Raw genomic sequence first — 26,454 nt, 5'->3', positions numbered from 1 at the left:
AGGGTTTTTTCCGTAACGGATTCTCCCAAATCGTAAGGGAGCAGTAGGCTATCACCCGATTACAACAATTGCTAGTTGAAAAGGGGGGGGGGGGGCATTTTGAGATGAAAAGTAGCTGAAACTCAATTTATTGTCACTGGGGGCGCTCTACAGCTTAGCAGGGGCAAAAAAACCCACTATTTTCGGGCTTCATATCGACCTCGGATAATATTTTTCTTTCATTTTTTTCTTCAAAATATTGACTTTGGTGATATTCTGCTTGTCCTGAATGTGGTTTTGTGTTAAAATCTAAAAGTTGCCTGCTATTAAAGGGTGCACACCGGTAAATCGATCCGCCAAGCTCATGAATAAAAGTTATACCCTCAAAATATTCTATATTAGAGAGTTCTGAGCGCCGTAAAATTGGGGAATTGAAAAGATATGGTAATGAACCTCTGGCCCGGACTTGGGGCTTCCAATTCTGAGCATTTTGGATGCTATTGGGCTCGAAAGTGGCGCTATTTTGCCATGTTGTGGAGGGATCGTTTTTCAAGATGGCTACTTTTCCGCTTATGGGAAAATAGGGGTCGTCTTCTTTGGGTGAAAATATCTCGAAAAGTCAGTGGTCAACCCACCAAAAATTGAAAAGAAAACGAAAGATGACATGTTGATTATCATTTTTCTGTGCAGCTTGAATACCTGTGAGAGTTTTGAGTATTTTTCAAAGAATTTTGAAGTATGGGCATTTAGCACTAGTGTCTATGGGAGTTTATTTGCAGGTATGCACCCTTAAGAAGCCTGTTGCTCTCGGGCTGACAGGTCAAAGGTCAAGGTCACTAGAATAGTTTTACAATAATAATAGTGATGTTATTTGTTTTTATATTTTTTGTTTTTACAGCATATGTGTCCAAAAATCTACAGACGTTAGAGCAACAGCATCATGAGTACGTGAAGGTATGGGCTTTTATAGTGTTCATCACATGTTGCATGTATACAATGTACAGTTAAGTGGGAAAGAGTAGTCTGGACTGGTGTGCGGTGAAACGAATAAAAAATGACTTTTGTTGCATGCTGATAGTCCAGGAATCTCATGTTGGTGTTTCCTGGGTAGCAGTGTTGTTGACTTGAGTCGCTGATCCGGACTCGAGTTGGACTCGAGTTGCTATTTTTTTGACTCAAGACTTGACTTGACTTGGGAAAAAATGACTTGAGACTTGACTTGACTCAAATAAATTTGACTTGCTGACATTAACATAATTCTTAAAGTTAAAAAAACCCACAAACCTCTGGGTGTTCGTGCGCACTAGTGTAGTTGGTTGAAACGAATGCAGATAATACATAATGAATTAGCAACCACACACGATAGCTGAGAATCCTTAGCCTTCCATATGTCATGTACATGACTATCGATGTGCGTGTGTTATGGACAACGTATCATACTCAACCTCATGCGAGGTGAAGTTTGTGCCGTGCGTAGTCTGAGCGCCATCCGTTGTTATAGAGTGGTCATTCCATAGAGACCATAATAGTTACACGTACACATTGAGTGGTTTACTGGTAAGCGTGCTAAATGCAACTGGGGTTTAAATGACTGGAAAATGTCAGCTACCCCCAATCTGCCATAAAGCAACAAGAATTAACATATCATGTGTGGAACGAAAACGTTCGGAAGGACATTTTGTCAGATGTACTTCAAACATCCAACATGATGGGAACAAGTTTGAAAATATTATATCAAAATGCGTTTTTAGACTAGAGCTTTAGATTCAAATAAAGTGTTTGAGAGAGGTTGTTTGAAAAGTACATTGCCTACACCGGCTCCATCATCGAACACATAAACTGGTTCCCGTAAGTAGTATGTGCATCTAATATTTAAAAAGAAAATGACTCGAGACTTGACCTGACTTGAAAAAAAAAAATGACTTGGGACTTGACTTGACTTGTGGAAAATTGACTCGAGACTTGACTTGACTTGGAAAAGAATTGATTTGAGACTAGGCTTGCGCGGTTCCGGTGGTTCCCCGGTTCTAACCGGTTCCAACCGGTTCCAACATGGGAACCGGATCCGCAAGTCCAATATTTTCAAGAACTGGGTACTCGCTATCACTGGTTCTGGGCCGAAAAGAATCGGTTCCAGATTAAATTACCTATTTTCTGGGCACAAAATTCAAAGCTGAGAATCTGCTCCATAGGAAACTAATCGCAGAGGCACGGCCCAGGACATTCACTCGGGCCGGCTAGTCAAAACAATATTTCACGAGTCGGAGACAAACAGCTCAACAGAGCCCTTTTGAGTTTGCGGTGGGCCACAAGGCGAGAGCATTGAACCCAATACTGGCCCTGTACAATGGATAATAAACGTGCATGGGGCGTGGCCAGACCCCTTGGGGCTACATGGAGAAGCGGTGAAGTGTTTTAGGTTTTATGTAATACAGACTCAAAAGGAGGGAATGCACATGTCATGCATAGATAATCAGGAACACGGACCTCACAAGGTAAAACTGTTATTCTTTACATGTAATTTCAAGAGCTTATGTTTTTCATTGAATTTTCAGGAGCCGGTTCTGACTCAAAACCGGTTCTTTTTCGAGAACCAGAACCGGCTCCAGAAAGATTGGAACCGCCCAAACCTACTTGAGACTCGACTTTGCTTGCTAAAATTTGACTTTGGACTTAACTTGGAAAAAGATGACGTGGTTACAATTCTGCAGGGTAGTGCCATAGTATCAAACAAAGCGCACATGCATTACTTTCATTGAATAAAATCTCCTAGAAGTCTAGACGTGCTTCCCTATACGCATGGGACTGGCTTCACGTCATGCTTGGAATGACCCGCTCTGCAAGTGGGCAAGACTGGCTCTGGTTGTCTACAAATCCCAGTCATGAATCAAATGAGGTTGACAAATGATTGTGCAAGTCCCTACCATACTTAACAGTTGTCCCCGCCCAGTCATTTACATTGTAAGTGTCAGCTCCTTATCTACAAGCCCTGTCCCCAAGAAGGATTGAAAGTTAAGAATTGTTAATTAACTGGGGATGTATGGGTGGGTGAGAATGGGGTTGTTGGTGGTAGGGGGTTGGGGTAAGGGAAGATGGGGGAGGGGAAGGAGATAGGGATTGGAGTTTGGGTGGGATTGAGATTTGTAGGTAATGGGTGGGAATGGGTAGGGGGAGGATGGAGTGGGTATAGGGGGTTGGGGTGGATAGGGGGTTATGGTGGGTTGGGGGAGGGGCGGGGCGGGGATGGGGTAAGGTTTGGGGCGTCTGCATGTACATGTATACCCATTCATGTTCCGCATTTGTGGATACTACACAAGAGTTCTTCCATGGTAATACATGTATGGGGACAGAAGACGCTGTGGGGCTGCAAAAAGGCTCCACAACTGGGTCTTTAATACCCTAACAATGGAAAACTTCCATGTAAAAATGTGTACATGTACATGTATTTATTAGGACATTTGTTGACTATTTATGTTGGCATTTAAAAACTGACCCCTACACCTTGGCACATCAACCAGAATCCTGATCTCCTTTCATAATGCCTATCCCCAACCCTACCTTCAGCCTCCCTTCCCGCCTTCGACAGCGAGCTATGGCGGCTTTGCCGTACTAGTTTTCCTTGTTATGATCACAGGCTGATAGCATCGTTTCAGAAGTATATTAAAGGTAGTTCAGATATTGAAAAATAAAACAGCAATCCTAAAAAGCCAGTTTCCCCCTCCCCTCCCGCTCTTTTTCTAGCAACAGACCGGTACATGTAATTTTACTCTTTTTGACCTGTTTGGGAATGGAGCACTGTCAATTTTGAGAATGTCCTCATAGCCTTTGGGCAACATTCCCTCTGATTGATGCCAGACCTGCCAACTAGTACAATTCTGCCATATTTTGTACGGGAATTTGTTGAAAATGCGACTGTACGTTCTCCCCCATAAAATACAGGTTTTGACCAATTTGACACGCCCGGAAAAATCCTAATTCAAAGCGGCTGTGAGTGTAGATTTCTGCCGGATAAACTTAGCTGAAACAACGTAAATTGCAAGCAGCCAAGCAAACGATGTACTGCATGCACGAACTGAATCTGGTTTCGCTGTTCCCACTGTACGATGAACATCATGTAGATGGTATCACAAACTAGAACCAGACCATTCCCGAAGTGCCGATACTTCAAGCAGTGGCACCCCTGCCGCAAAAATAAATGTCTGTATTTGCACACACACATACAAGCAGGAGTACGTACGGCAGATCTAACGTGCAGTCAACAGACTTTCTTTTTCTCAGTGCATGCACGATACACAGAATACATTTTGATGTTCGTGTACCATAGTCACAATGTACGTGAGTGCACGTGGTGTTCCGTTATGTCAACATTTTTGAATAGTAAAGTTTGATACTTCGTTCTGAAACCAATTCAAAAATCAGAAAAATCAACAATTAAAGCGGGCGGCCCATACCGAACTAGGTAAATCAGCCAGCAAATGCAAGAAATTGATTTCTTTTTGTGGGTAGGCCTGAATTTTTTGCGGGTGAGGCCTAGGCCAAGTTTGAAATAAAACTCTGTTCGATTGCTGTGTATTTTTTTTTTAATTCAGCATTGTTCAGAGCGTGCACGTGAATTATGATTCAAGAATCAAACTGGCACTTGGCGGCGACGTGATAAGACATGAATAAGCTTAGATTATATTCGGAAGTCATATGAATGTTTCACCTGCAATAGAGGTTTATTTATTTCAAACATGAGGAAGTCTAGTCTTTAGTTTATGTTTAAGTAGACTTGCATTGAATAGTTTTCAAAGCAGTTTGTTAATGAATAAGGTATATGATCAATATCCTTATTCATGCAAATTGTTTGATTGGGTTTACTACTGGCAAGGAGACCTCTGGTCATTTTTTTATAACTTTAATTAAGATGTATTAAAAATGGAGCATTGCAGCCACATTTATTTGTTCGTATAGCCCGTCTATGCATATTTTTGAAAATACAGTTTTTTTTATGAAAAATACAACTTTTGGAGATTCAGAATACAGTTTTTCGATCCCAAAGGTTGGCAGGTCTGTGATGCCCAGGTAGCTGAAGAGGCCACCAGTTCCACGCTGTTGGAGAAGCATTGCTCAAGACGACCTTGGTTGAATTTGTGCTCTTTTGCCAGAGCAGAGCAGAGGATGTCCTTGGATATTGCTCCTGTCGCCATAAGTTAAAAGTGGCCTAACTAGTGGAGGGGGCGCTGTTGGAACAGGGTGATCAGGATGGGATCTGAGCAGTGGCCAGGACTTTGGTATTTGTAATTCAGTCTTTCCACCTAATTGCCAAGGATGCACCTAATAAGCTTCTCGTATAGAAAACATTATAAAGTGAAGCCGAAGGGGCATACACATGTGTGTGAGTTTGCTTCTGCATTCAATAGAGGACGTCAAACAATAGAGGACAATAGGGTCCCCTATTCCCGAGAGGTCCCCAATCTACGATCGTGTACAAAACAATGTGGGAGGTCTTCCTCACATGTTAAAGTACAAACAAAAGGGGGACAATAGGGGGTCCCCGATTGCAGGCAAATGCGTTCTTGTATTAGCTTGAGGACAGTCAACAAAAGGAGCACAAAGGGGCCTTTGATCCTCGGACGACGGTGCCTATTGTTAAAACCGGTCCTCGATCGTACGGTTATGTGCTTAGTCTATGGGAAAGTGTTATATTAGAGGGATAAAGGGAAACACAATAGGTTGTCCTCAGGCGTATAGTAAAACACGACTGTATGTACTTGGGTGTGTGTGTGTGTGTGTCTGGGTATGTAAACACCGGCAATCGTGGACTAGGGACTAAAGGCTTAGGGCGCAAACAAAGGTCTACGATTGAACGATAGTCCTTGATTGAAATTCGTGTACCAAACAAATGAGAGCTGTTGCTAAAACGTTATGCCCGTACGTTACAGCTGTTAACGTGAGGATTTACGCATGCTGAAGGTCACACTGTACTGAACGAGTGAGGCTTTACACGAAGTGAAGCATTGCACGAGTTGCAGAGATGCCACTTCTCCGGTTTAAGCTGGAATTTTGGGGGGGTTTTAAATCCCACAAAATTCCGTCTTTTCCGGCCATCAAAATAAACTAGAAAAAGAGAAGAAAAACTGTGGAAATGCGTTGATTTTTACCTCGTTAGCGCTCTCGGGTTTAGTACATGTACGTTGAAGTCTTAAAAACAAGTCTTTGTTGTTGTGAGCATATACAATGGCGCTTCGCTCGTGCTTAACCACGTGCGGGCACACGTAGCATTCAGCCTGGAAATCACATCTATTGCTGGTTTCCGATCGCAGTGATATATGTGAATACAAAAACGCCAGGTACCATCCATGTTTTCGTCGCGCACATCGGGTAGTGCAAAGGTCATATACACTGACAGTGTTGTGGGATCGTGCATTTTTCGTGTTGAATATTACGTTGGAAACTCGGGTTGGCAGAATAAATAACAGGAATATGGAAAAAAAGTCAAAGTGATTGAACGAATCGACAGCTTAAAGGCCATAGAAGCAAAAATAAATGGAGCTGGGCTTGGTTACAAGAGAAAGATGACAACGGGGACTTTGTGTCGGAGTGTCTTTTTCTCCAGGCAGAATAAATAACAGGAATATGGAAAAAAGTCAAAGTGATTGAACGAATCGACAGCTTAAAGGCCATTGAAGCAAAAATAAATGGAGCTGGGCTTGGTTACAAGAGAAAGATGACAACGGGGACTTTGTGTCGGAGTGTCTTTTTCTCCAAAAAATAAAGTTCCATTTTTTTCAAGCAGTTGTTCCGGTTTTTCAAGCAGACCCAGTTCCGGTGTTTTTTTTTTAGCAGACCCTGTGGCAGACCCTCTGGAGGTGAAGCACTGCACGAGTTGCAAGCCGCTCACCCCTTACCTATGCTACAACTTAACGACCTGTCAGCATGGTATTTCACTATTAGCAAATCTGTCATGCTGCACTGCACCGCACGGAATAGTCGGTGCTTTCGCCTTCAAAACAAATGCCGTTATTAAACGGGCAATTTTGATATATCTCACAGTTACATGGTGTGACGCTTCAGGCATATTACATTGTATTCTGCTCTGTTAATACATAAAGCAACACTAGAGTGATACATCCTTCATTAGATAGGCCTATCGCTTTTTTTCTGGACTTGTTTATTGGCCGCTCCAATATTGTACCTGCCGCCACACTATTGTTCCAGATGACCCGCTTTGTTCCGGCTGCCAATCAGTTTTACCAATATTTTACGGGTGTTCTACCCCGTTCTGAAGTCATGGCAGCCACAGGGCCCCGAAAAAAGAACACCTCAAAGAATCACCCTGGTTCTGCCCGTGAGGAGGCTGACAGCTCTGCTACTCCACCGGCCTATTCCGCCATATCCACAGTGCCGATACCTGGTGATCTGGGTGCCAGGGCTCCACCTCCTCGGACAGTGATTCAACTCTGCTTACCCCAGCCCTTGGTTTCTCTGAGTGGCCCATTTACATCAGAGTTCCTGGTTGAATCTAGGGTCCCTGTACAATCTGAGGCTGATTCTTCTCATTAGAAGAAGAAGAAAGGCAAGTCATCAGATATATCCACTGATACTAGCTCTGTCAGCCTCAAGCGACATAAATCTTCTCATAGGGACAAGAATTTACTTCAAACAAGTCAGAACCTGCCTGAAACCTTGTCAACCTTCTCTTAGCAGACTACCTCGGCTTATCTGAGCTCTTCGCCTTCTTCTTATCCTCGGTCGGCCCGAAACCCTAACATACCCCATACAATTTCCCATCCATCAGACTCTCCAGTCATGTTGGTGTTTGCCCCTAGTTCTCTCTGGGCTCCTGCGGACTTGCCGTCTGAACCTCCTTCCAGGGACCAAGATGTTTCCTCTTCCCTGGTGCCTCATGAGGCCGAACAAGAGGACACGACCATGCCAGCCTCCTTGGCCATGGTTTCTTTACAATGGGACATGTCGCACGTTTTCATTTTACCTTTTACCTAAACATTCGACAGTGTTAACCACACTATTGTGATACAAAAGCTTGTTAATCTTGGTGTCAGACGATCAATAGTTCCCATAGTCTGCAGCTTTCTCTCAGGTCGCACACAAAATGCAAAGCTCAATCATCATCTCTCCACAACCCAGTCAATATCCTGTGGTGTCCCTCGGGGAACGAAATGAGGTCCAATTCTTTTTCTTGCACTTGTCAACGATGTGTCTGAGGATTGCTGCAGACGATGGACATTTGTGGACGATCTGACTTTGGCTGAAATTGTTAAATATGACAAAGAGCTAAAACTTCAAACTCACCTTGATAATCTCTCTGTCTGGTGCAATAACATCAATGTTTTGCCTAAACCCTCTAAATGTCAATCCATGATAGTTTTATGAAATGTGAAATACCCACGTAATCTTTTTCAATTAACTTGGTCAATTTGAATGATGTGTCTCATCAGCAATTATTAGGTATAACCATACAAGGATCTGACATGGAACTTACACATTACTGACATTGTCTCAAGAGCCTCTCATACCGGTAGATTATACATTATGTATACTTAAGAAAGGCTAAAGTTGCTGTATATGACTTGCTTACAGTTTTTATTTGCTACATCTGACCAATTCTGGATTATGCTAGTCAAGTTTGGCACACATCAATCAGTGCTGAGCAAAGTAATTCTATTGAACGTGTCCAGAAGCATGCCAGTCCCATCATATTAGGCAGTGATCATAGACGCCCTCACACGACAAGGTTTGGAACTAGTAGTGCCAGCGGGGTCTGGCACGAAGGTTTAATGCTGATGCACCACTCAATTACAAATTCAACACTGTCAATAATGTGAGCTTGCCGTAGTCGCCGCGTTCACAGCGAAAATGCTCACCTGTCCCCGGCGCTGCCTGTCGCATCAACGGCATTACTCAGCGAGAGGCCACAGGCAACAAGCATGTTTTCAAGGAACCAGTCTAAACCAGGGTTTTGCATATTATTCATGCTGAGGTATGCTCGAAATTTTTCAGGGAGCTCTGCCAGATTAACCGAGACCAGATTTGGTTCGTCTCGTCAATAGTGCCCTCTTCCGTTGATGTCATTTGGCTGTGCTTGCCAGCGCGTGTTATATACTAACTGCACATAGACCAAAATAATCCAAAGCCGGTCTTGGGCTAAGACTATGTTGTGACTAGTCCACAGTCTCCAAGGTATATCTAGTATGGTATATGATATCACCCTCGCCCTTCCGGACCTTTCAGTATCTTGATGCAGTAGTCCAGGTTGAAGGTCATTTAGGATAAAATCGCTGACATAATGAAACACGTTGTTACGCGGAGGCCTATTTGGTTGTAATAAGCGCATGAGCGTCGTGCTACCATTTCCACGTGCATTCATACGCCTTCGATTATCCCAAATGACACGTTACCCATATTATGGTGCACATGTCCAGTTGAAATACTGAACTGGCTTATTCCTCTGGTTTACTTTCGTGGGTTTAAAATGGTTGGCTTAAGGCTCATGCTTCCTTGCGGCCCGCCTTCCACATCTTACACTTTCACATCATATGCGAACTAATGATATGCAAACCGACCCGAAACCGAAACCGACTTGACCCGAAACTGACTTCAGGTCCGGTCAGTTTGCCCATCTTTTCAGTCAGGTTGGGTCGATTTTGGTTTTGCATTTACATTTTCGGGTCAGGTTGGGTCGGGTCGGTTTAGCCATCTTTTGAAAAAAACACCAAAAAAATAAACCAAAACAGTTGAGAAATTCAGGTGATGCAATATTATTGACTGTTTCGATGTGTACAAAATCATGTGACCCTTGCTTCTAGTTGAAACTGGAAGTGCCTTGTTAATTTAAAATTGGTAACAGATGTGAACTTGCTTTCAACGATGTATGCTCTGGCTAAGTTGTTTTTTACAAAAAAATAACGGTGACGTCGTAGCGGCAGGTTGTTATAGATGATTATAGATGAAAATTGATGTGACGTCATCATGTGACATGTGACGTCACAATTCAAAACCCTATGAGAATGTAATCACATGTTTATATGCCACCATTTATTATAAACAGGACTACACATCCTTTCTGGTTGGAACTTATACATGTTATACTTAAAACTTTACAAAAAAGTTATTGAAACAGCCCTGTTTTTGTCCACAAACATAAGTCTAGTTTTTACCCCTCAGCCGAGAGCTCAAGGGGTATTGTCATCGCCTACGGCGTCCGTCAGGGTGGCTGTCCATCGGGGCGGGCCGTTCCAGCCAGACGTCCGGCTGTACGGACGTCTGTCCAGGCAGCTCAGTTTCCGAAAGATAACTTGAGTTAGAAATGTCGTTTGGGATTGTAACTCTGGTAGGGGTTGCCCTTGGGAGTAGGCAAGTTGGGATTGGTTTGAGGTCAAAAGGTCAAAGGTCAAGGTCACCGTGGTGAGTTAATGGTTTCTGCATGATAACTTAAGGTACACATGATATTTGAGTTTGGAATATCAATTTGCCCTTTCGACAAACTCCGGCTGAGGGGTTTCAACAGCAACGCTGTTATTTTTCTTTCTTTTTTCCTTTTTCCACTCCATTTTCAATAGGATAACACATGTTTTCATTCTACATAGGACTTTGGGACTTTTTCACATCCAAGCGACTTCAAACCTAGCACAAATCAACTTCAAACCTGGCACATACTTAGACCACCATCTAAAGATTCAGGCCGAGCAATGACGTCATGGTGACGTCATCACTTGTCAGGTGACATCACCCCAAAAGTGCATATTTTGTGTTACAGACAAAACTTGCAGTGATGTCACGATGAAGTCCTGTGATTTTATATGAATTATTCAGATTTTGGACCTTTTAGTCATATCTCATCAATAGAGCTTGGTAAATTCAAAATTATTTTTGTAACACTTGTTAGGTCATAGATATACACACAATTTTGAAAATATGTTGCGTCATCATGACGTCATTAAAAACGTGATTTTTTTAAAATGCATAGGGGTATGTCCGATCGTTATGAAACCTGGTACCGGTAGGTAGGTACATGTAGTGTTGATATTTGTATTCAAAATCTGAAATGACGTCGTCATGACATCATCAACTGGTCTTTCATTATTTGTTTTAATTTTAATATATTCATCTAATTACAAATATGACATAAAATACGATCAGATTGACTTCAAAGTAGGCACAGACCAAGACCCTCAGCTAATGTTGCTCCAAAACAATTGGCGTCGTGATGACGTCATTATTAGTCATGTTGCGTCATCTAAATCTTGTTAATTTAAAACAGCAAATTCACTTTTACACAGCCCAATTTTTTTTTAGAATAGTACTCATGTACATACATCCGACTTGGATGAAACCCCTACATGGCAGTTGTTATTAAATCAGTGGAAACGGCTATGTGTTTGTCAACTAACACAATTCTAGTTTTTCCTTTGTTTTGTTCTTATTTTATATGGGATTATTCTGTCCAGCTTGAAGACCATCATCTCGACAAGAAGACATTTCTCACACTACAAGATGGCCACTACATCGTCAACAAAGTTGTCATGCAAGGGGAGGTATGTGATCCTTCATTACTATACTAAGGGGAAAATTGTTTCTTCTTGCCTATAGGTAAACTGAGTCAAAGAAACTTCATATATCATGTCTTAAATTTACAGTAAAAAGCATTAGAAACCCTGTTAGTCCGGTCAATTTACGTGAAGACCTAGAACTAATTGCAATAGAAATCATTCAAGTGTCAAACAACTTAAGCTATAGTTCATCATTTGTAATTTGTGCATTTTGTTTGTTTGAGGCAACAAAAGATTTCAAAATCTAATAAAGGATACTAAGCAACTAACCTGATAAAGTTTCAGCTAAGCTTCAGCTGTACATTCCGAGAAAAACAGCATTCTAAGATCTCAATTTCAAATCAAAAGTTACTGAATCATGTTTTGAATTGCAGCTTTATGCGACGTCGCGCACTGATCTGACGAATTATAACAACCGCGCACGCGTGCGCGTCGTTTCAATACTTGCGCGCGCTGCGCTGAATAACAAAACAAACTACTAATTTAAATTTTCCTACGGTGCTTCTTAAGAATCACCGTTGGAAATGCCTTCTTTCGTTGATTACTTCAAAATGACAGCTTCCCAGAAAGAATAATTTCACAGGGAGTTTATTTCCCTTACTATCTTTCAGCTAAGTTTGTTTTTCAACAGTAATTACGCCAGTTACTTTTCGGATGACTGCAAATGATGGACTATAGCTTTAAATAAATACACAAGCAACATGTGAACAATCTAATTGTTTCTATGGAGTGGCATTTTTTTTTTCAAGCACATTTTTAGCGATTAAAATTTGGGACTTTTGGCCTCGAACAATTCGTCTGGTGACCTGCTTCGATTTACATGATCATATATACATGTACATGTTAGCTAATGTTTAGGATTCATGACCGCATGCAAGTGCAGCAGATAACAGAACATTAGAAACTTAAAAATAATATGTGATAAAACTTTGTTTTGCTTTTTACATAAACTTTTACAGTACGTTTTATACTTACAAGTTTTAGTACAAGTTTGTTACAATACTTAGTACAAGTTTGTAACCTGGCTTACATTTCTATATTTGACAGGAATACTTATAAGATAAGATTTTATCTAGGGCACTCGGATAGAGTGGACAAATTTAAGTGCAATAGCGTGCAAAAATTCCATAGACGAGATCCCATTTTTTGTCCACAAAACTTACCAAAACTTGTCTTGTTGACAAGAAGGGTGATAAGTGGCTATTATTTCTCCAAGGAATAGAAGGGGAAAGCCACCCATTGTACACTGTAGGTAGTAAGCTCAAAAACTGTGTAATTACATGTCAATATTTGGCACGTGTTCAAAGTCATCTTTAGTAGCAACCAGGGTGTGCAGGGTGAAGTTCTGAAGGGCGCTATTTATTGAAAAGGGGGTACCGTACCGGAGCACCAGCAGCTTAAATCGCTATACCGAACGATCGCTATTGCGAACAATTTTTGTGGATCCCGCAATGTTCCTCATAGCGGCGTTCCACTGTACTATTTGGGAAAAAAGGATTCAAAAAAATCATGTTTAATCATTGACATATAAAAAACTAATGGACGGTACCTACATGGACCGTTTTTAAGTAAAGCGAAAACACTTATGTAAAGAATAGATGGAGCGCCTGACAATGATGATGACAAACAAATGTTTTGGATATTAATTTATTATGCCTTTGTTTTTGTTCTAATTTTATTTTTTTTGGCTTTTCTGCTTGAAAGCAGAAAAGCATTGTTGCTTTTTCCACTTGAAAGAGGAAAAGCATTGTTTTTGTTCTGATTTTTGCTTTTCCGCTTGAAAGCGGAAAAGCATTGTTTTTGTTCTGATTTTTTTTTTCCCTTTTCTTTTTGTTCCAACCCAAATCCCATAAACTTCGTCACAGTTTATTAACCACGCCACTTTTGACCTAAAACAAACTCGTATTTTGCCAAAACTTACAAATATAACAACCCCATAGTGAGCTTGATGTCACGATTACGTCATCATGGGTCACATGACATCATCTTAAACATGCAAACTTTTAAGACCCTAAATCTAAAGAACTGTAAGTTCGATTGGGTTGAAACTTGCTATGTAGGTTTACCGGGATGTGTTATAGGTAAAAATTGAGGTGATGTCATCATGACGTCATCATGTGATTTTATATCGATTTTTGGACCTTTAAGCCATATCTCACGAACACAATGTGCTAAATTCAAAATTCTTTTTGTATTATGTTTTTAAGTTAACAGGTATATTCACAAAATTGTGAAAATTGTGTGACATCATTATGATGTCATCAAAAATGCGTTTTGTTTTTTTTAAACACATATAAGGGAACGTCCAATCACCATGAAACTTGTTGGGTGGGTAGATAAGAGTACTAGTACACAAAATCTGAAACAACATCAGGATGACATCATCAGTGGATTTTTAATGATTTTTTAAATTTACAATTTTATTCTGCTTACAAAATTTAACACTTTTATTCATCCGATTGGCTTCAAACATACTAAATTCAAAATTCTTTTTGTATTAGGTTTGTTATGTAATAGGTATCTGCACAATTTTTGAAAAATGTGTGATGTCATGATGACGCCATCAAAAATGCAATCTTTTGAAACACTTAAATGGGTAAGTCTGATTGTCTTGAAACTTGGTGGGTAGGTAGATAGTGTTAATAGTATGCAAATGTAAAGTGACGTCATGATGAAGTCATCACCTTTTAAAAAAATTAATTTATCAACTTTTTTTCATTTTCTTCTAATACAAAATTTGACAAAGTATTTTTTTTAAGTATTTCTTTACGCGTATTATTTTAAAAATGCAGAAAAGCCTGTGTCCTGTTCATCGAACAGGCATAGCTGTAGTTTTTCTTTCCTTTTTTTTCCCATACTTTTTCCTCTTGTTCTAACCTAAATTCCATAGACTTTGTACAGGTTTTATTGACCACTTAACTTTTTACCTAAAACAAACTCATATTCTGATGATCTTACCCTATGTAAAGACCCAATAGTGAGCTTGTGTCCCAAAGAATGATGTCATGACTGCTGTTAATGGACTGAGACGCAGTTTTGTGACTTCCTTTTGGCAATATTTCCAGACTCTTTTATGTTCATGTTCATGGGCCATATCTAACCTATGTGTGGTACCCTGTCTCTTCAATAAGCGTTGTCTTCATTGCATACGTGTACGACGTCCAGGGTTTGGACTTCTGCTGGTGTAGCGAAAGAAATTACAACAATGTTTTCATATTTTTACCTGATGGAGGAAGCAGAAATTTCGTTTACACATTCCTTGTGTCCAGAATTCCAAAGATGCTCTGTTTAGGAAAGGTAAATATGTCGATGGGCGAAGTGTCTAAAGAAAATAAATCGTAGAGCTACGCTTTTGTCGTAAACATCCTCAGTATACTGCACTGCACTGCTGTACGATGTCGTTTTAAAACTTCCTTACGCGCGCGCACCCATAGCAACTGTGTTGCGTACGCGGGCGTCAGTCCCACGCGAAGGTGGTTGAGCGCATGTGCAGTGCTGTATTGTTACAAGCTGCCGTATGACTGTTGTAAATTTAGCCAATCATTGCCTTGCATGGGGCTGGATCAGTGCTGGTTCAGGGGCCATTTTTTTCGCTTGTTCTTTGAAGCCGGTCTTTATATCACTGTTAATACACCCCCACGTGATCGAGTCTCGACCAATCAGAAACCATCAACTCTCCAAGGTATTTATTAATTTGATATATCTCATGAACGGTAAGTCCCATTGGGTTGAAACTTGGTGGTATAGTTTGATTATAACGTCATCGTGTAATTTTATGTATCAATTTTTGAAGTTTTGAAGATTATCACCATATCTCTCGAACCCAAAATGCTAAATTGAAAATTCATTTTGTATTAGGTTTGTTAGGTAATACATATGAACAAAATTTTTGAAAAAAATGTGACGTCACGATGACGTCATCATTGATCAACAATGTGATTTTTTTAAACACACAATAGGGTAATTTGGCTTGTCTTGAAACTTGGTGGGTAGGTAAATACTTTTTATAGTATGCAAAATCTGAAGTGATGTGATGATGACGTCATCAACTTACTTTTTTATTAATTTATAAACTGTTAACATTTTCTTCTAAATACAAAAAATTGACATGAGGCCCCCCCCCCCCCCAAATACTCGGTCTCTGGTCAGCGCGCGCGTCGATTTTAATCATGTGCGTCAACCTTTTTTTTTCTTCAAATTAACACGGAAGCTACAACAGCAACGTCTATTGCCGCACCTCAAATTTTTGTACCATGGAGCACCAAGGAATGGGGAAATTGCACCAAGGCAAATGATAAAGGGTACCAAGGCAAATTATGGAGGACACCAGTGTATAAAGAGGATGCAAAATAGTACCCACCTTGTCTGTACAATTCAAGATTGAAAAAAAAAAAGCCACCCAAAAAAAACACACACAACGCGTTGCTGCATTGATTCCGGAACTTCGGTCTGACCAGAGACCGACTTTTTTTTTTGGCCTTATTTAAAAATGCGGAAAAGCCTATGTCCTATTCATCGAACAGGCATAGCTCTAGTTTAACTTCTTTTTGTTTCCACAAATCCCATAGACTTTGTACGTGTTTCATTATTGGTGCCACTTTTGACCTTCAACATACTTCAATTTTAATGAAACTTGGTACAGACTCAGAACCCACAGTGAACTCGTGCATGGACAAGTAATGATGACACAAATAAAAGACTAGTGTTGCCAACAATAATTATGTCAACATAATTATTGTTGGCAACACTAGTCTTTTATTTTGGGAATTTTTTGAAGTTGTTCAAGTTCTCCACATTAGGCAACGCTTCGCCTAATTTGTAAGCCCAATTTACGGACACCTCTTATTATCAAATTAGGTAAAATAGTTAGGTTAACAACTTTTAATAAAAAATGCCTCTTCTTGCCCTAAATGAGCCCTTTTCTTAAAAAAATATGCCTAGACTGTTATTTTGTGTGACAACCAACTGCATGACTGCTCAATGAAGAATTTGTGTCAACATTTATACCCTCAGTCATCAATAGCTATTTTGACTGTTCTAGCTCAGTCGTTTTAAACATGAACTCCAAAAACAAACTGTTTCTCATTTGACATTGATTGTACTTACTGGAGTCATTTTGTTACTGTTACATTGTGGAAACATCTTTGTACCATTACCATACTACTATTTTGTGCTAACCATGAAAGCAGGGTTAATTGTTGTTACCACTTGTTCTTGATTGGAATTTTTTTTTTTTTGAGAGGAGGAGGGGGGGGGGGGGAGGGTGAGGGTGGTTGAAGGCATCATTTTTTTAAGTGGATTTCCAGCTATTTAAAATGGACAATTTGCATCAACTTGTCTTTCTCTTTTATATTATCCACAGCAAGTGCAGAGGACAGCTCAGACTTACGGTCTAAATTCAATGAAGGGATTCATATCTGAAGGTAAGTTCCCAGCTTCATAAAGATTGTGTATTAGTCACCTTTCATTACCCTGTTTGAATGAATTGTGTTGACAAGGCTTCGCCTCTTGTTGCCTGCTTGCCTGGTCCTGTCGCCCAAAAGCCTGCTACATGGGCAAATTTGCCTGTGCTGCGGCTGGTCAACTCATGAACACATACACACATACAGCTTTTGCATTTTGTAGCAGTGATAATCAGGAAGAGTTTGTTTGAAGTTATGGTGTGTTTTTTTAAATATTGTATTAGTATTATTAAGCACTGTTGCTCTGTGCTTGTCACTGTGTGTAAGCGTGACACAGAAAAATTGACGAGGTGACACTAGGATGATTTCCTCTTCATTTTATTACTCAGCCCATAAAATTGGCAGGTGAAACTGAAAATAAATTACAAATAAGTACATTAAATTATGTAGAAAATTAAGGGAAAAATTACACACCAAAGCACACAAAGTACAATATTTAAACTCATCATTGAGTGTGTCTCTTTTTCTGTGATTTAAAGGATCCAATCTCCTGCTAGAGAGAGTGATGGCTAAGAAGGGAATTCCAGACAACATGTGCTTTCTCTCCTTTGACTCCGAGGCAAATCTCTGCTGCGCCACTTACGTGAGTTGTTTCCATAGCTTTTAAATTCCTTAGCTTGCTCAAATGAGTTTTCGCTTTGAAATTATATCCAATATTGTGGAGATCACACGCAGTAAGAATAGTATAGGACAAGTGAACTTTAGCAGGATTTTCAAAAGCGATGAAAAAAAGTCTCCATATGTACATGTATGTATGTCAACAGACAATGGCTATAACGGTAAGAACACAATGGGGTCCACAAACATGTTGTTTAAGATCAGACCCTTTGCCTTACTATAAAAACACATTTTGTGTCACCTAAACAAAGTTTTGGGAGACACTTAGGGTAAATGGTGCGTGGCAACCCACGGTCCAAATTTTAGTTTTTGGTATTAAAAATTGTTATCAAGGCTATCGTGGAAAAGGTTGGGGGGGGGAGGCAATTCCCCCCCCCCCCCCGGCCCCTTTAGGGTTAATGTAACTTAGATGGAGTGATCCTTGGGTGGGGTTAATCACAACTCTTCTGAAATTGGAAGTCAAAGGTCATCCAGAGATCAATAACATGGTCATTCTTTAAAGATTTAAAATGTGTGACGTCATCGCTATGTCATCAAAAACACATATAAGGGTAGGTTCGATCGTCATGAAACTTGGTGGAAAGGTACATGTAGATAATGGGGAAATTCAAAATGACGTCAAGATGAAATTATCAAGTGATTTTTAATAAATTAAATGTTTCAACTTTTATATTTTTTGGCTGTACTAGAAAAATTTTACATTAAATGCACTTTGTACACAAAATGGTCATTTTTATGACCGCACATCTGCAAAAACCGCATAAACTCACATAGACATCTAGTCTTAATAGCGTTTGTTAATTTGTCAGCTAATGGCTATGCAGTGGCAGAAGCTGGGTCCATATAATAAAGCGAGGCATCATAAAGACTTTTGCCGTTCCCCCTCGTGCCTCCCTTCCTTGCTGTTCTTGCACGGGAAGCACTTAAACTAACAGAAGGCCCATTCGCCCACGTCGGAACAGGGCATAGGTTCAGCCGGTCATCCAGGCTGGAACATTTCATTGTTGTACCGGGGGTACTTCTTTGTTCTGTAAATTGTTCGTACCACCATAGGCAGGCTACCTCTCAGCAGCAGAACGATGCTGGAACGGTGACAAAGAAAGGGAAACTGCAGAGGGTACTGCCAATAAATTTCTTGCCAACTGGCCATTGATGCGTTGGTTATTTTATCCAAACTTCATTTAGGGAATCTACAAGGAATTTTGTTGTAATGGTATATTGTTAGTGGCATACTGTTAGTTTTAGTGGCGCATGTTAGACTTGATCAGCACATTTCAATTTTTCGAACATTTGAATCAAGTCCAAGCTAGAATAGTCAAATACTAAACTATTACAAATTGCACGGCTCTAAATTGTATTCATGCATGGGGGACAAGGCGGACATGTTCTGCTATTACAGAAAATCATAAGCCCTGTGTATACGTTTATGTGTGTTTTTAATAGCCATCTATTGATCTGCTGTGGCATATCCAGTTTGACAAAAATGTATTAAGACAATAGAAAGGAAGGCTGCAGCCCTCACTTTCTGTTGTCTGCCTGCATTTTTATCAAAATGAAATAACACTTGTGGTTGTGGCAAACAATCACGAAATTATTTTTAAAAAATCTTTCCTTTCTCTCATATTCAAGGAAAATTAAAGGGGCACTAAGTCCTGAAATCCCCAAAATTTCATGTTTTGGATTGTTAACTTATCCTATTTCAAACATTTGGTTGAAAGGAAACCAACCTAATGTCGTCTTGTTCCTGTTAAGACCAAAAACCCTGAGTTTTTCCTGTCATTTTCCGTCAATGTTTGATACACGAATAGCTGTGACCAATCACCAATGCACAAAATGTGGTTTTTCCACGTCCGCAAACGGCGAACACTTTACGGATATAATCACAACTAGCACCCAAACAGCTGGACTTGTTGGGGTCGCAAAAGTGGACCTCGAAAGTCGTTTGCGCATGCATAATACAGGAATAACACAAAAAAGCTGTTTTTAGATACAGAATATAGTGAGGTACCTTAGTGACAAAAATGCCAAGGATCGTGACACGGTGGACAAAAGCACCATTTTTTCACCAAAGCATCTCCACGGTTTACCTTATCAAAAAAAAGACGGACGCAAAAAATTGGATGATGGGAAGGGCATGTATGACGTCATTATGACATCATCAGCTAATTATTACATGAAATATATATAAATGATAATATCTTCTGAACTACAACCATCACAACAACAAAAGTCACATCAAATGAAAGGGAACAACAAGATCTTTCATTTGAGTGGTATGTCAGGGGTGTGGAATGTAGTAAAGGGTGGTTTTTGGGGCCAAAAAGTACTTTTTTGGTAAAAAAACCCTGATTTTTGGCTAAATTCAGGTATTTTTGTTTGGCACCTTGTTTAACATGCAAACCGTATGTGTTATTGTGAGATTTTGTTTTGAAGTCAGAGAAAAAGGTTCAAATTCTATGCCAAAAGAGTTTTTGCAATTGATTATTATTTTTTGTAATTGATTATCAGTATCTTAAAATCTTACACTTGAAAAACATATAAATTGATAATATCTTCAGAACGACAAGCATCACAACAACAAATGTGGTATCAAATTAAAGGGAACAACAAGATCTTTCATTTGAGTGGTATGTCAGTGGGATGGAATGTAGTACAGGGTAGGTTTTTTGCCCAAAAATACCCTTTTTGGTAAAACAAAAACAAAATTGGTGCTTAAATCATGGATTTGGGGTAATCATTTTGGCACCTTGTTTTAACATGCAAACCGTAAGTGGTATTGTGAGTTTTGGTTTTTAAGTCAGAGAGAATGGTTCAAATACTATGCCAAAAGAGTTTTCGTAATTGATTATTGGTATCTTAAATGTTTTAACTTATTCCAAAGATAGGTGGACAAAAAAATGTAGCATAAGTTATACAATCGGGTGCCCATTCCAGTGGATCTCAGTTACAGATTCATCACATGTCTCGTTGTCGAGCTTGGAGGGGTTGGGCAATCTGCCGGGTGCATCTGCGATCACCATCATAGCACCAGGTTTGTAGACATCGTCGAAGTTGTATCCTTGTAGCTTAAGACGCTGCAAGCGGTGTGGTGTACTGGCTAGGATTTTGCGCCAGATCGTAACCAATGGTTTTAATGGTCAGTGACAACAATGAAGTTGGAGCCGAATGAAGTTGCAGCAGTGCCACAGCTTCCCTCTCGATATTCGAGGATATGCTCTGGGAAGAGGATCTATAGGCTCTTTGAGGAAAATGCGATGGGTTTACCTTCCTGGGTGTTGCCCAATCCTCTTGCAGATGCATCTACTTTGAGAATTGTTTCTATACCTGTGTGTCGGAGAATTGTAGCCAGGACTGAGTTCAGATGGAGTGTTTAAGGGTTGTAAAAGAAGCTTGATGGTCCTCTTCCCAGAGAAATGGTACATCTTTTCGAAGAAGATCGCTGAAGGGAGCAACTTTGTCTGCGCAATTTGGGGTGTAGCCTAGTGTGAGACATTGTTGACTATGCTAAGGAACCAGCAGTTTCCATCAGGGCGATGAGACATTCGGCCGCTCGTCATGCTCTTCAAGGGAGACCGAATACTGCAATGTCGTCACGGTGATTGTTCCAACGCATCAAGGCATCTAGCTTATTTTGCCAGCAATATTTTTTGGGACCATTATCTTGGCTTACTGATAAGCCGATGAATGGGCGACGAAAGCTGTTAACAACCAAATTGTATGTTGTCAGTTTTTCAGACTGCCCTAGGTGAGCAGACCAATACCCTGCTTTTGACGTCTAGCTTGGAGGAGAACCTTTCCAGTGCAAATTCTGGCTTGAGCTCCTCAAGATCTTTAGAAAACATTATGTGTTTAGCTGCTTGGGATCCAGACACGTCCTGAACGGGCCGTCTTTTTTGGCAGTTGCTGTGATAGAGCTGCACCCGTCCGTGTGATGGGAGACTTTTCGTATGACCCAGCCTTTCTCAGTCTTTTTCAGCTCGGCCTGCGGTTTTGGTTTGGCATGAAAGCTGCACCTATGTGGCGGATTTATGTGGGACTGAGTATCTGGCTTGAGGTGTAGGAGAGCGCGTATCTAAGTCGTCGAAAGTATCAAACTGCTTTGGGAGCCGGTCCTTCAGGTCTTGTATGTCTCTCATCGGAGTGGTAGTGGTCAGCCCTTTGGTTCCTGTGGGGGCCTGAGGCTTTGGGGGCAGTGTGCCAGTGTAGGTTTTGACCAAGTGTAGGGTGCGGCTCGTAGGGTACGTGCGGCTCGTATAGTAGGGAGCCCATTGATAGGTCCTGCCACAATGACCACTTGGAACTTCTCACGTTGCCAGTCATTCTGCTGGTATACCCATAAGGTGCATCGAACCATGGCAGATGATTCCGGAAACATTATATGCCTTCATTGGGAGGGTTGGTTTCTCCAATTGTCTCCGTATTTGTGACGCATCAACGAACTGGTAAGGTATTTGCTCTCGAGTTTGTGTTAACCTCGTTGCAGACATGTTGCTAGAGATGATCCGGACAGATCACATCCAGTGTTCGGCGGTGTTCAGCTGTTGTGCACATCATATGTCCGATGCTGATAAGGTAATGGAGTTGAATGTTTTGATGACTTGGAGACATCCAATCTTCTGCAGTAGCCTGAAGAGGCCTTTTCTACTGACGAAGGTCGAAGGCCTTCATCGGCAAGGCCGGCGGTCAGTACATCGGTCGTCGCTGCTCTCGGCACTTCTCCTGGAGCTGCCGTAAGTCGAAGACAATGGAGAAGATAATGTCGATCTTTAATCTTTCAGCTCTGAAACCGCACTGCCTCTCAGGGTATATGCACTCAGCTCGCAGCTGCGATCTGTTCAGCACTACAAGGGCGAAGGCCTTCTTAACGATATCGAGGAGGGAGATTCCTCGTGTTGCACAGATCTGGGATTGACGTCCTGGCGATGTTTGAAGTATGGGCGTCTTTTTTGCCTTGAGCGGTGGATCTGTTTATTTGGGAGTGGTCTGTATTACAGTCAGCGCTGCGTGTGATGAGAACGCAGTTTCGTGAGGGTCTTCCTGTGATGATGAGATGAAGCTGAAGCCAGTGACGGGATCTGAGGTGCTTCTGCAGCCTCTGCCCGTTCTCAGTTAGCTTGCCAACGCCAACGTGAGCGATGCAGCTGGGCCAGGAGTTGTGGTCAGATCCCACTCGGGCGTTGAATTCGCCAAGGAGGTACAGTTGTTCTACGACAAGGATACCTCTGATGGTGGTATTGAGTTCCTCGTAGAACTGGTCCTTAGAATTTTATTGGAAGATGATAATGTTGAGACGCTGTGCTATGCAGTGGAGTACTTCAGTGGAGATAGGGCTGCTCATTTCTCCATTTCATCCCAGCACATCCTAACCGATTTGACCCCAAATGGATTAGGCTTACTCCTGACTTATTCTGATTGTTTATGTGCGATTCCACGACAACTTTACATTTTCAGGCACTTTGAGACGCAAAAAGGAGTCTCACCACTAAATGCATTGGTTTCAAAAATCAATTTCAACATAATGAATACAAAGTGGTAAGCTTTTATGTGTGGGCTGTTACACAAAAGTTTAAGCTTTCTTACTTTCGATATATAAAAAGAACGTAGGCCTATGCATGATTTGTTGGAGGTCTTGATTCAAAAGTCTCCTCAAACTGGACATGCATTGATAAAAGTAATGCACACCATCTATTTGCTGGCAACTAAACTATGTATTAGGCCCCCAAAAATGATAGTACACTGTTCTGCTTCCGGTTTCCCTACCTTCCCTATTCTGACAGCCCCTACCCTAATTTGTTTTATGGGAAAATGAGAAAAAAAACCCAAAACAATCAATTTCTCCCTTTCACCCTTGACTACACGCAGACGCCTCCATATATGATTGTACACAAACAAAAAAATCCTTACCTACCAACCCTGTTTTCAAATGCCATGTAGTGGGAAGCAGAACAATTTTTTGGGCCTTATCAAGGTAATACAGGAAATCTTAAGTCCCATTTTGGCCCATACCCTAAAATGGTGATAACTTTCCTTACGGTAACTGCAGTTTTTCCACCTATCTAAGGAACAAGTGTAAGCATTTAAGATACGAATAATCAATTATAAAAAAATAACAATCAATTGCAAAAACTCTTTTGGCATAGAATTTGAACCTTTTTCTCTGACTTCAAAACAAAATCTCACAATAACAAATACGGTTTGCATGTTAAACAAGGTGCCAAACAAAAATACATGATTTTAGCCAAAAATCAGGTTTTTTGACCAAAAAAGTGCTTTTTTGCCCCAAAAACCACCCTTTACTACATTCCACGCTCCTGACATACCACTCAAATGAAAGATCTTGTTGTTCCCTTTCATTTGATGCGACTTTTGTTGTTGTGATGGTTGTAGTTCAGAAGATATTATCAATTTATATATATTTCATGTAATAATTAGCTGATGACGTCATAATGACGTCATACATGCCCTTCCCATCATCCAATTTTTTGCGTCCGTCTTTTTTTCGAAAAGGTATACCATGAAGATGCTTTGGTGAAAAAATGGCGCTTTTGTCCACTGTGTCACGATTTTTTCACTAAGGTACCTCACTAATAGTTCTGTGGATGGTTACAAAAAATGTATAACCCATTTTTAATGTTCTTCTGAATTAACATCATTTCTCTTGATGACGAACAGAGCATACTGTTTAAAACGTCTAGTTAATCCAACAGGTTCTCTACAGAACCACACATACTCAAAGCCAATTGGGCTGTTCCAGCACCCGATTTCATGAAGCACTGCAACGCATCGCAGCCCGAGTTGCGACGCATAACACGTCACAACTCGAGCTGCGTCGTACGATCCATTTCACGAAACTTGCGATGCGTTAAACGCATCACAAGTTCCTTGACTGCGGTTTGAAACACGTCGTAAGTTGCGTCGTGTCTTTAGGTCGTCGTAACTGCACAAAAACATATCGCAGGATTGAAGATGGCGCTTATGTTCTCGGCAGATCGTGAAGCGGGGCGGGCATTGAGAAGGGAGCGGGTTTTTAGAGAAAGGCGCGATCCTTTAAATAGTTTAACGGACCACAAGGTCTTCCAGCGATATCGTTTCACATGTGAAGGCATTGTCAAGATTGTGGATCGGATTGGAAATCAAATTCAAGCCAGCACTCAGGTAAGATTGACAGCTTACACTGTCATGACTGTTAAAATGGACCTTGAGGCCTATCTATGTAGCCTACCTATGGAATATCACAAAACTGTCAATTTTTTTTTTTAGGAAGGAATGATGTCCTTGCAAAAATGTATTTATTTTTGGCGAGCTGCGAAGCAGATGCGAGCCTATGTAATACCAATTTCCATTCTGACCATACCACCCTTGTGGGGTGATGTTCCTTTCAAGACACATCACCCCACTATTTTAACAATAGAAAAACATCACCCCAGAAGAGAATCTTTAGAAAAAGGGATAATGGGAACACAATGCTATCACCCCACAATTCCATCTGGCTGGAACGTCCGTCCGTCCGTCCGTCCGTTCGTCTGTGCGTCTGCATTCAGATAAAAATGTTGAAGTTTTTGGTTCTAGTTGACTTGGGGAAAAAATTAAATGCAGTTGTCATGTATCATCTCTATAACTTCAGTTAGGTTCATATCATTGCAGTAAATTTTATGATTTTATTGAGGAACTTTAATTCAAGGAAATGTTAAAGTTTTTAATTGTTACATGTACATGTATACTGGTATAACATGTACGTGTGTGTATACCAGTATAACATGTACATGTACACTATGCCTTTTTGGGATGTGCATGAGCTCCTGGTTTGAGCTTTTAGTTTATGGGGTTGGAATAGGGATAGGGTAGGGGAGGGTGGGGTGGGGTGGGTTGGGGGATAGGGTTTGTGTGAGTAGGATGAGTAGGGGAGCTAGGATGGGTGGGGCGGGGTGGGTTGGGATGGGGCAGGGTGGGGAGAGGGATTGGAATACTGGGTTTGGGGTGGGGATTTGTAGGGGTGGGGTGGGAACAGGTAGGGGGAGACAGGTAGGGAGAGGATGGGCATGGATGTAGGGGTCGGGTTAGGAGGGGGTGGGATTATAGGATCGGAGTAGGGGTTGCGTTGGGGATGGGTAGGGATGGGTAGGGATGGGTAGGGATGGGTTGTTGTAGCAGTGTTCTCCAACTTTGAAAATTAAAGGTTGAACTTGGGGTTGGCGGGGACTCCTGCGAGTGCGGAGCGCAAAGCCCTTACGGCGTGGGGTCCGGGGCCCACTTAAGGGCCCCGGGAAAAATTTGGATTCTAGATGCTCTGTGGTGCAATCTGAGGCGATGCCAGGCCAGTTCCCCCGATTTTTTTACTTTTTAGCAATCAAAAATTACCTTTTCAACCTAAAGCAGACTTCTCTCAGATCAAATGACACCTTTTTGTAATTTTGAAGGAAAAAAATGGGATACAAATTACGGTTTTTGTACGCGATTTTATGGGTGGTGCCGGTGCCGTGCGATCGTCGTCTTTATTTTCATGTTGCGCTTTGTCGTTGTCATCGTCATTTTCCCCCAAATTTCCCTCTATTTATGACCTACCTGTATGTTCTTAATGTCGCCAACTAGTTTGGTAAGTCAAATAAATTAAAAGTGGATTTTGTTCTCTTAGAGAACCGGGCCCATACACGATCGCCATTTATAACTTTTGACAATCGGCATGATCGGAACACCATGTGCACGCGTGTTTTGCCCTTGAGCTCATTTGCCTCGTACAAAAACATCAATGCGTATTATATTGTGTACCGCGCGTGCAAGCACTGAGAAAAAGAAAGTCGGTTGGCTGCACGTAAGATCTGCCGTACGTACTCCTGCTGGTGTGT

General features: G+C 41.0%; 1 protein-coding gene across 2 annotated transcripts in view; it reads left to right on the top strand.

The window, feature by feature from the left end:
* Window positions 1-17,965, top strand: part of LOC119719357 (ciliogenesis-associated TTC17-interacting protein-like) — a 77,913-nt gene extending 59,948 nt beyond the window's left edge. The window contains exons 4-7 of one of the 2 annotated variants that reach the window (XM_038188785.1): window positions 878-933; window positions 11,430-11,516; window positions 16,894-16,954; window positions 17,473-17,965. In XM_038188785.1, the coding sequence (XP_038044713.1) occupies window positions 878-933; window positions 11,430-11,516; window positions 16,894-16,954; window positions 17,473-17,600 (332 nt within the window). In that variant the 3' untranslated portion in view covers window positions 17,601-17,965. The remainder of the gene's footprint in view (window positions 1-877; window positions 934-11,429; window positions 11,517-16,893; window positions 16,955-17,472) is intronic. The other variant, XM_038188786.1, reaches the window with a different exon arrangement.
* The last annotated feature ends 8,489 nt before the right edge of the window (window positions 17,966-26,454 follow it).

Source organism: Patiria miniata, unplaced genomic scaffold (genome assembly GCF_015706575.1).
Source record: "Patiria miniata isolate m_02_andy unplaced genomic scaffold, ASM1570657v1 HiC_scaffold_8, whole genome shotgun sequence".
NCBI lineage: Eukaryota > Metazoa > Echinodermata > Asteroidea > Valvatida > Asterinidae > Patiria > Patiria miniata.
The sequence above is the reverse complement of the archived record's forward strand: the minus strand, read 5'-3'. Positions and strand labels throughout refer to the sequence as shown.